Below are 11,600 nucleotides of genomic sequence, written 5' to 3' on the forward strand. Positions count from 1 at the left end.
CCTCCTCAATCCCACCGGCACGTCTTCCACTGAGGAAGAGAAGCCTGGGGACTCTGGGTCGAGCCCTCCAATCTCTGGTGCTGAGGTCACCGAGGTGGTTAAAAAGCTCCTCGGTGGCAGGGCCCCAGGGGTGGATGAGATTCGTCCGGAGTTCCTTAAGACTCTGGATGTTGTAGGGTTGTGTTGGCTTACGTGACTCTGCAATATTGCGTGGACATCGGGGGAAGTTCCCCTGGATTGGCAGACCGGGGTGGTGGTCCCCCTATTCAAAAAGGGGGACTGTAGAGTGTGTTCCAACTACAGGGGAATCACGCTCTTAAGCCTCCCTGGTAAGGTCTATTCGGGGGTTCTGGAGAGGAGGGTCCGTCTGATAGTGAGATTCAAACTAGCAAAAGTAAAAAAAGAAACATTTTATTACTGATGCTATTACAAGTTTCATGCTGTCAGATTTGAATGGAGTGTTTAGCGGACAGACCCAAGATGCAGCCAAATATGAGGCGCTCGAGGTGAATAACCAACGGGACCAGGTGAGTGTGAACATGGTCAGACTGAGGAGTCAGATCTACACAGGAGTAAATTGACACAAATAACACAAGTAGAACTAAAAGCATAACACATGACAGACAACATAATAAGGCTCAAAAGTGGACCAAAACCTGATCTCACACATAAAGAACATCCAACTAATAATCAAAATACACCCATCCTCACACAAGCATAAGTCAGCCATATTGGATTGTGAGGCCAGAGCCTGTCAGGAATCTCCAATTTCAGGAAGCATTCAAGGTGATTTTTTTTTTTAATTTGGAAGTTCTGCCTGCCTAGAACAAAAGGAATGCAGCATTAAACAGACCGCAGGTTCAGCTAATTAGTTTATGAACATCATCTTGTTCATCTGTCAGTGATAATTACCAACAGCAAAGAAATATCTGTGAAAAATGCAGCATTACTTTATTAATGGTAAATGAACTGATTTTATATGGATACTACCTGTACTTTGCATCCAAGCAGGACACTCAAAACAATATAATCATACTGGTGGAATCGAACCTCCATCTCTCGTTGGAGGAAGACTGCTCTGACCACTGAGCCACAGCCACCTCACAAACACTAACAGAATTATAAACAAACTATAAATAAATATAAAAGCAGCAGCTGACCTGTACAACAGGCAGTAAAGGCATAAGATACTAGTACAGAGGGTAGTAGTTAGTACTGCAAATAATTCATATGAAACAATGAGCCCACAATTATTTAACTGCATAGCAAATGCCATTAAACTGCAATACTTTTGTAAGTCTCCCTCTGCCGCCCTCTTCTGATGACTGTTCTTGCTGTCATGTCTCTTCTGTCCTGTCAAAATGATCCAAACTCTCTGGTGCCCCAAGGAGGAAAAAGAGAAAAGAAAAGGAGGAAAACTGCATCAAAGACAGAGAGAGATACAGTAAAGATGATCAAATCAAATCAAATTATTTATCTATTTCACTTTTATTTATACAGGTACAGTATTCTCATCGAGTCATGAAGACTCATTTTCAAGACAGACCAGTTAGGGAGCAGATGGTGGTGGTTAAGGGCCTTACTCAAGGGCCCAGGGTGGCACAAATGTGGATGGGGGCAGGTGTAGGTTTTTTACCTTTTCCGCTTACATTTTGATGTTGTCGGTACAGGGAGTCAACCTGGCAACCTTTCGATCACCAGCCCACTTTCTCTAACCTCTGCGCCACCACTCCCCCAAACACCCTCCATAGTAGAGTGTAACTTTCTAAATTGCTTTTGAAAGTAAAATTGTCAGCTTTAGGGAGTATTTTGGTAATAGTATTTTGCTATTTTGGGGAGTAAATGGGACCCTGTGTACATAATTTCTTTCCACCTCCTGTACCACGTGTTGGAAACGACAATAATGTTGACTTAAATTTAAACTTGAACTTTGGCTTGACATGGTTTGTTCATCCATCAGCAGCTAATTTAGCATCAGTTCAGTTTCTGAGCTCATGAGCGTTCTGGAGGAACAAAAGGGATGTAGAGTACTACTCCTACAGTACTTTACCTCAGCTGTTTAACAGGTGTTATAGATGAAGTTTTAATTGACAACTGCTTAGCTAAAGTTTGCCCTAATCTACAAAAATGTTATTCCTATAAAACCCCTTTATATCATAATAGTTGCTTGTTTTTCTGTCTAAAATGTGTTTAAAATGCTCAATTTTACTGTAGCGTTAGAGATGAATGTGAAGCATTGCCTCAGACCATGTTATACTGCAGTTTACTGCTTCTCTGCTCAGCATCTCACTGTAATAAAGTTTAATTTAATCAAATTTGCATTTCAAAAAAGAAAAAAACTACATTGTATATTAATCATATACAGAATATTGACTATCATGGATCTGTAAGATTTTTTTTTAATTCTTGGAATGATGTCATTATTGTCAAAAAGCAAAAAGGAATAACTGGAAGTCCCCTCTGTGTATGTTGTGAGCACAAGAAATAACATTTTATTGTGTGGTTGCATCTAGGTATTAAAAATGTCTGTCAAAATTGGATTGCCATGTAAAGAATCCAAGACGGCTTCTGCCATACAGGTATATTTGTAATATTGTGAGCTGGAAAACTTGCAAAATAAACAGCGTGCTGACTTTTATTTTGGTGTGTGGCTGCATCTAGGTGTGAGCAAGGTCATTATTGAAAATTGGGTTGCCACATCAAAATCCAAGATGGCCAGTGCCAACATAGATATTTGTAAACAGACCACCCAGGAAACTATGATTTCTAGATTTTATTTTGCTTAAAAGTAAAGTTTCCTCAATTGATTGGGGTGAACAAAGATTAATCAATGGGGGCCAAGACCACCACTGGCCACCCCCTGGCTCCACCACATAAGGAAATAAAACTACCTCTGTTCTTCTCCACAGTGTAACTCTTATCCACTTGAATGTATTCCACTAAAAACATTTAGGTTTACTTGCATTCAGTGTCCAGTTCCAGCCCAGAAAAACACTCATCTCCAAAACTTCAAAAGCATTCATTCTTCACTTCCTTCAGCGACGGGGGACATCGGCGTACTGCTCGTTAAATCTTGGTTTTAATTAGATGAGAATGGTATTTTTGCTCCACATTCCGAAAACATGAAACTCTGACACCAGTCCACAAGTACTTTCATCACAGATGTGAGTCGGCTTCGTTAGACGCCCCACAGCTCCCGTTAACAGGCAGGATACGTTGAGTACAAAGAGAAAGCATATAACCTGAAAAGGAGGTGAATCTGGTTCCACATTCACAGCCAAAGCCCACAACTGTCTCGTCTCCAAGGAAACCCTTGTCTCTGTGTGTGTGCGTGCGTGCGTGCGTGTGCGTGTGTGTGTGTTTGGGTGGTGCTGGGGGTGGGGGGTCTGAACAAGAAACTGCAGATGAAGCTGAGAGACCACAAACAGACGTTGATCTTCTGAACAGTAGTAATGAAGAGAAATGTGAAGAAACTGAAGCTCTACAAGTGAATTAATGAACGTTACAGCTGTTCGAAGCTCCAGATGTCACCTACTCACTATCACCCACAGCCTGAAGGCCTGGCTTGTAGCAAAGTATCTCATGAATCATTGGGTGAACTGCAATGAAACTCTCAGATTGTCTTCTGAGAATTAATTAGGTGGAAATTTACAAACGATTAGTTTTGGAATCAACTGGATTCAAGATGGCCACCACAACCAGCTGAATTTAGAAAATACCAAAATGATCCATAACGCAGGTGATTTTACAAATACTGTGCTAAACTGAACTTTGCTTCGACACACAAAGTAACAATGTCAGAGACTTGTTTGTTTCAGTAGACAAACTGTGACAGGAACCTTAGTCAAACACAAATCAATCTAACAGCTGGTCTACTTTTTTATTACCATAATTTATTACTGCAGGATTCCAAGGGGAAACCTTGGATGTTCTCTGTCTCCCGGACCCGGTTCTAGAGGGCAGCTGCTGTGGTCCTTATTATCATCAAGCTGCTAACAAGACCTGCTAACAAGACCACGCCACTAACTGAACCTCACTGCTAACAGTACCATGGTGCTAACTGGAACATGTTGCTAAGATAACAACCATTTACCGGCTTGCCTGTTATGCTGGCTGAATTTGCACGTTCGTGGTGAGACGTATTGTGTCACTTCCTGTTTGTCTGTTGGTAGCTCGAGTGAATTGTTTGCTCGAGTCGTCTCTGTTTTCTGGATTTATCTGTCTTTTGCACATCTTTTCATTCTAGTTAATAAACACTTAGTACTGTTGTTTTCTACTGTTGGATAGTGCTTAAAACACCTCTTATCTTTCAACACTTCTTGGTTTTTATTGGTGTATTTGGCTCTGCTAGCTCCTGCTAGCGTTAGCGTAGCATGGCTGCTGCTTCTCTCCCTGCTTCCTATGTTTTCACTTGCTCCGTGTGTCAGATGTTTAGTTACTCTTCTGCCTCCTTTAGTGGTAATGATACATGTAACAAATGTAGTCTTGTGTTAGCTTTGGAGGAGAGGCTGTCTGAACTGGAAGCTCGGCTCCGCGCTGTAGAAAAACCAGTAGCTAGCCAGGTCCCCTTAGACAGTGTGGAACCACAGAGGCTAGCTCCCGTTAGCGGTCCTCCAGCAGACCCCGAGCAGCTGGGACCCCAGGCCGGCTGGGTGACGGTCCGGAGTAAGCGTAGTGCTAAGGCTAAGCCCTTAGTTCACCTCCGGCCCTTTCACGTTTCTAATTGATTTTCCTCGCTCAGTGACACACCCGCTGAGAAACAGACCCTGGTTATTGGCAGCCCCATAGTCTGAAACGTGGCTTTAGGGACTCCAGCGGCCATAGTCAAATGCATTCCGGGGGCCAGAGCGGGCGACATATAATCTTATCTGAAACTGCTGACTAAGGCTAAGGCTAAATACAGTAAGACTGTTATTCACGTCTGCAGTAATGACACCCGGTTACGCCATTCAGAGGTCACTAAAATTAACGTTGCTTCGGTGTGTGACTTTGCTAAAACCATGTCGGACTCCGTAGTTTTCTCCAGCCCCCTCCCCAACCTGACCAGCAATGTTTAGCCGTATGTCGTCGTTTAACCGCTGGGTGTCCAGGTGGTGTTCTGACAATGACGTGGGCTACATAGATAACTGGAGTTCTTTCTGGGGAAAACCTGGTCTGATGTGGAGAGATGGCATCCATCCCACTTTGGACGGAGCCGCTCTTCTTTCTAGAAATATGGCTGATTTTGTTTATCCCCCAAATTATTGACAACCCAGGGTCCAGTCCAGGAAGCAGAGTTGTAGTCCTCCACACCTCCCTGCTGCTCCTCCTCTGTTACCCACCCACACCCCCATTGAAACAGTGTCAACTCGCCCACGGCTCAAATTAAATAAACCAAAAATCAAATCTAAAAATATAAACCATAAAAATCTGATTCAAATAAACAGTTACTTTACCTGAGCAAAATCATAAAATCATTAAATGTGGATTATTGAACATCAGATCTCTTTCCTCTAAATCCCTGTTAGTTAATGAACTGATAACTGATCATCATATTGATTTATTCTGTCTGACAGAAACTTGGCTACAACAGGAGGATTTTGTTAGTATAAATGAATCCACTCCTGGTAGTTATTTAAATTTTCATTTTCCTAGAACAACTGGCCGAGGTGGAGGAGTAGCTTCTATTTTTCAGTCAGGATTATTGATTAATGCCAAACTAGTTATTAGTTATGATGCCTTTGAATAACTGTCCCTCAGTCTTTCTCATCCAAAATGGAAATCAGAAAAGCCACTTTTACCAGTTGTTATATATCGTCCACCAGGCGCTTACTCTCAGTTTTTGTCTGAATTCTCAGAATTATTAACTGACTTACTATTAACCCTTGTGTTATGTTAAGGGTCAATTTGACCCGTTTCAATTTTTGTGTTGATCAAAGTGCAGGTTATCCTTTCTTTTTTTCCATGAAATGTTGTGACTTTTTCTCCTCTAGGGTCATGAACTTCTATGTAAAATCTGGACTCTTTGATGTGTTGTTAAATGTCTGCACACAGTTTGTATACAAAGATGATGTTGCGGGTCATTTTGACCCGCACACAGAGTAGCTGTTAAAAATCCAAAAAAAAAGTCTTTGATGTACTTCATTTTGATTGCCTCTGAATAAACATTCAGAACCAGGTGTGTGTGGAAGAGGGACTTTCTCTCCCCTGTCCTTGTCACTGTTTCCATGCCCGTTCTTGGAGAAACACCAAAAATGAGCTCCAGACGATTTACAGCTGAAGAAGCTTTTTTCGCAGCTTATGAACTGGGATAGTGATGTAGAGGAAGAGGTTTCAGAGACAGAGGATCCTTCAGAGCCAGAGGACAATGCCATTGATGATCCAGATTTTCAATTTTCCCATGATGAGGAGGATTCAGAGGACGAGTCTGCAGGTGTCCCTTCTTCAGATGAAAACCAAGAAATGCAACAATCGTCATCCACAGAGGGGACATGGACATCTAAAGATGGTAAAATAAAATGGTCAACATCACCACACCAAAGCCAAGGTAGATTGTCATCTTGTAATGTCATCAAAATGATTCCTGGTCCTACAAGATTTGCTGTCACAAGAGTTGATGATATTGAATCAGCATTTCAGCTCTTCATATCCCCACCCATAGAGAAGATAATCCTCAACATGACCAACTTGGAGGGGAAGCGTGTCTTTCAAGAGAAATGGAAGCCACTGGATCCGACTGACTTGCATGCTTACATTGGAATCCTGGTGTTAGCTGGCGTATACAGGTCAAAGGGTGAAGCAACTGCAAGTTTATGGAATGAAGAGAATGGAAGGCCAATCTTCCGAGCAACAATGTCTTTGGAGACATTTCACATGATCTCTCGTGTGATCCGATTTGACAACCGTGACACCAGAGCTGATCGACGTGAGAGAGACAAACTTGCAGCAATCAGAGATGTCTGGAATAAATGGGTCGAAATCCTGCCTTTATTGTATAATCCTGGCCCCCATGTTACTGTCGATGAGCGCCTCGTTCCATTCAGAGGACGCTGTCCATTCCGACAGTATATGCCAAACAAGCCTGCGAAATATGGCATCAAAATGTGGGCAGCCTGTGATGCAAAATCCAGTTATGTTTGGAACCTGCAAGTATATACTGGAAAGCCACCTGGAGGAAGACCTGAGAAGAATCAGGGAATGCGTGTGGTTTTGGAGATGACTGAAGGGCTGCAAGGTCATAACATTACATGTGACAACTTCTTTACATCCTACCGTCTTGGAGATGAACTTCAGAAGAGAAAGCTGACTATGTTGGGAACAGTCAGAAAAAATAAGCCAGAACTTCCCAGTGAGATTCTGAAGATGCAAGGAAGACCTCTGCATTCCTCAAAATTTGCTTTCACAGAGAAAACAACACTTGTTTCTTACTGCCCAAAAAGAAACAAGAATGTTCTTGTGATGAGCACAATGCACAAAGACGCATCTCTGAGCACACGAGAGGACATGAAACCGCAAATGATTCTGGATTACAACTCCACAAAAGGGGGAGTTGACAATCTTGACAAAGTCACAGCAACATATAGTTGTCAGCGCAAGACTGCCCGTTGGCCTTTGGTGGTTTTCTACAACATTTTGGATGTGTCTGCTTACAATGCCTATGTGCTGTGGATTGAGATCAACCAGCAGTGGAATGCCAGCAAACTGTACCGACGTCGACTTTTCCTGGAAGAACTAGGCAAAGCACTCGTCACTCCAAAGATCCAGAACCGGGTCAGGCCAGCTAGATCCCCAGCAGCTGCTGCTGTCATCGCAAAGGTCCAGGGCAGGGCATCTGACCAACCCACAATGGATCCTTTGGATACAGGTACAAAGAAACGCAAAAGATGCCAAGTCTGTCCCTCTCGAGATGACAGTAAAACAACTACCTCTTGTGTGAGATGCAAGAAATACATCTGCAAAAAGCACATAGTCACATTCTGTCCATCATGTGGGGAACGCTGAAAATGTTGACTGTCAAAAACCCGAGAAAATGCGGCAAGTTAAATGCAAAAAAAAAAAGGGTTCGTGAAGAGGGAAAAATTGAAATCAGGAGTTCTTTAATATAGTGTTGGAAGTGTATATCTCTACTTCTCATCTCTTCTAAATATTTGTATAATCTAAAATAAAGTTCTTATTGGTTTAACTTCATTTTATGACTGTTTTGAGTGGATTTACACAATGCGGGTCAAAATGACCCGCAACATAATAAACGTATTTTTTTCTCAACATAATACAAGGGTTAAATACTGATAAAGTCATAATAATTGGTGATTTCAATATTCATGTGGATGTTGAGAGTAATAGCTTAAGCATAGCCTTTAATAATTTAATAGACTCATTTGGTTTTACCCAAAACGTCCGCACATCTACTCATTCTTATCATCACACTCTTGATTTAGTTCCGACCTATGGTGTAGAGATTAAGGACTTGGTAATAGTTCCTCAAAATCCTATTCTGTCCAACCATGTTTTAATAACCTTTGAGTTTACATTAAATGACTACACAGTCACTGAGAGTAAATTTCATCTCAGCAGGTGCTTATCAGAAAATGCTGTAACCAAATTTAAACAATCTCTTCCATCAATGTTTTCCTCTGTCTTGCAGAGTAATGCATCAGAGAACAGTGACTTAGATCATCTAGTTGATCATCTTACAACTTCAATGCAAACTTCACTTGATAAAATTGCTCCACTGAAAAAGAAAGTAATCAGTCAGAGGAAACTGTCTCCTTGGTTCAATTCTGAGTTACATACTTTAAAGCAGGCATCTAGAAACCAGGAGAGAAAATGGCGCTCTACTAATGTTGAAGAATTTTATTTAACTTGGAAAGATAGTCTGCTAACATATAAAAAAGCTCTCCGTAACGCTAGAACTTTATATTACTCTTCTTTAATAGAGGAGAATAAAAATAACCCTAGGTTTCTGTTTAGTACTATTGCTAGACTAATTAAAAGTCCAATTTCTGTTGAACCATGTATCCCTACAACTATAAGTAGTGATGACTTCATGAGATTCTTTATAAATAAAATTATTCCAATTAGAGAGAAAATTCAAACCATCCACGTCTGCTAGATCCCATCCCAACCAGACTGTTTAAAGAGGTATTTCCCCTAATTAATGTCCACATTTTGGATCTACTTAAATTGTCTTTAATGGATGTTATGTACCACATCGCTTTAAGGTTGCTGTAATTAAACCTTTACTTAAGAAGTCTGATCTTGATTCAGAAATTCTGGCCAACTACAGACCTATATCTAATCTAACTTTCATCTCAAAAATTCTAGAGAAAATAGTTGCAGGTCAGTTGCGTGAACATCTACAAAGAAACAATCTGTTTGAAGAGTTTCAGTCAGGGTTTAGAGCTCATCATAGCACAGAAACAGCACTAGTAAAAGTCACTAATAATATTCTCATGGCCTCAAACAATGGACTTGTGTCTATACTGGTCCTGTTAGACCTCAGTGCTGCATTTGATACAGTTGATCACAATATTTTACTACAGAGGCTTGAAAATGATATTGGGATTACAGGAACAGCTCTAAAATGGTTTAAATAATAATTATCTGATAGATTCCAGTTCGTAAATGTAAATAATAAATCTTCTTCATACACCAAAGTTAGTCATGGAGTTCCTCAGGGCTCAGTGCTTGGGCCAATATGCTTTACTTTATATATGTTTCCATTAGGTAAAGTTATTAAACAGGGATAAATTTCTATTGTTATGCTGATGACACACAATTACAGGTCCTTCTAAAAAAATTAGCATATTGTGATAAAGGTCATTATTTTCCATAAAGCAATGATAAAAATGAAACTTTCATATATTTCAGGTTCATTGCACACCAACTGAAATATTTCAGGTCTTTAATTGTTTTAATACTGATGATTATGGCATACAGCTCATGAAAACCCAAAATGCCTGTCCCAAAAAATTAGCATATCATGAAAAGGTTCTCTAAACAAGCTATTAACCTAACCATCTGAATCAACGACGTAACTCTAAACACCTGCAAAAGATTCCTGAGGCTTTTAAAAACTCCCAGCCTTGTTCATTACTCAAAACTGCAATCATGGGTAAGACTGCCGACCTGACTGCTGTCCAAAAGGCCATCATTGACACCCTCAAGCAAGAGGGTAAGACACAGAAAGAAACTGAACGAATAGGCTGTTCCCAGAGTGCTGTATCAAGGCACCTCAGTGGGAAGTCTGTGGGAAGGGAAAAGTGTGGCAGAAAACGCTGCACAACGAGAAGAGGTGACCGGACCCTGAGGAGGATTGTGGAGAAGGGCCGATTCCAGACCTTGGTGGACGTGCGGAAGCAGTGGACTGAGTCTGGAGTAGAAACATCCAGAGCCACCGTGCACAGGCGTGTGCAGGAAATGGGCTACAGGTGCCGCATTCCCCAGGTCAAGCCAGCTTTGAACAAGAGACTGCGTCAGAAGCATCTCGCCTGGGACTGCTGCTGAGTGGTCCAAAGTTATGTTCTCTGATTACAGTAAATTTTGCATTTCCTTTGGAAATCAAGGTCCCAGAGTCTGGAGGAAGAGAGGAGACACAGAATTCACATTGCTTGAGGTCCAGTGTCAAGTTTCCATGGTCACTGGGGTGCCATGTCAGCTACTGATGTTGGTCCACTGTGTTTTATCAAGGGCAGGGTCAATGCAGCTAGCTATCAGGAGATTTTGGAGCACTTCATGCTTCCATCTGCTGAAAAGCTTTATGGAGATGAAGATTTCATTTTTCAGCACGACCTGGCACCTGCTCACAGTGCCAAAACCACTGGTAAATGGTTTACTGACCATGGTATTACTGTGCTCAATTGGCCTGCCAACTCTCCTGACCTGAACCCCATAGAGAACCTGTGGGATATTGTGAAGAGAAAGTTGAGAGACGCAAGACCCAACACTCTGGATGAGCTTAAGGCCGCTATCGAAGCATCCTGGGCCTCCATAACACCTCAGCAGTGCCACAGGCTGATTGCCTCCATGCCACGCCGCATTGAAGCAGTCATTCATGCAAAAGGATTCCCGACCAAGTATTGAGTGCATAACTGAACATGATTATTTGAAGGTTGGTGTTTTTGTATTAAAAACACTTGTCTTTCATTGGTGGGATGAAATATGCTAATTTTTTGGGACAGGCATTTTGGGTTTTCATGAGCTGTATGCCATAATCATCAGTATTAAAACAATTAAAGACCTGAAATATTTCAGTTGGTGTGCAATGAATCTGAAATATATGAAAGTTTCTTTTTTATCATTACATTATGGAAAAAAATGACATTTATCACAATATGCTAATTTTTTTAGAAGGACCTGTATATTTGTCCATTAAACCCAATGAATCAAATCAGCTACTTAGACTACAAGCATGTCTTAAAGACATAAAAACCTGGATGACCCTTAATTTTCTCCTGTTGAACACAGACAAAACTGAGGTTTTGGTTTTAGGACCTGAGCACCTTAGGAATTAATTTTTCAGTCTTTCTCCCTCCTTAGATGGCATTAATCTGTCCTCCAGCTCTAATGTTAAAAATCTTGGTGTTATTTTTGATCAGGACATATCTTTTATCCCCCACATT

General features: G+C 41.2%; 1 protein-coding gene across 1 annotated transcript in view; it reads left to right on the plus strand.

Moving 5' to 3' along the window:
- Positions 1–6,279: 6,279 nt before the first annotated feature.
- LOC119414455 (piggyBac transposable element-derived protein 4-like) overlaps positions 6,280–11,600 on the plus strand; it is a 10,423-nt gene continuing 5,102 nt past the window's right edge. The window contains exon 1 of the mRNA XM_037681547.1: positions 6,280–7,679. Within this exon, the coding sequence (XP_037537475.1) occupies positions 6,280–7,679 (1,400 nt within the window). The remainder of the gene's footprint in view (positions 7,680–11,600) is intronic.

The sequence above is a fragment of the Nematolebias whitei genome, chromosome 1 (genome assembly GCF_014905685.2).
Source record: "Nematolebias whitei isolate Nwh7 chromosome 1, NemWhi1, whole genome shotgun sequence".
Classification (NCBI taxonomy): Eukaryota; Metazoa; Chordata; class Actinopteri; order Cyprinodontiformes; family Rivulidae; genus Nematolebias; species Nematolebias whitei.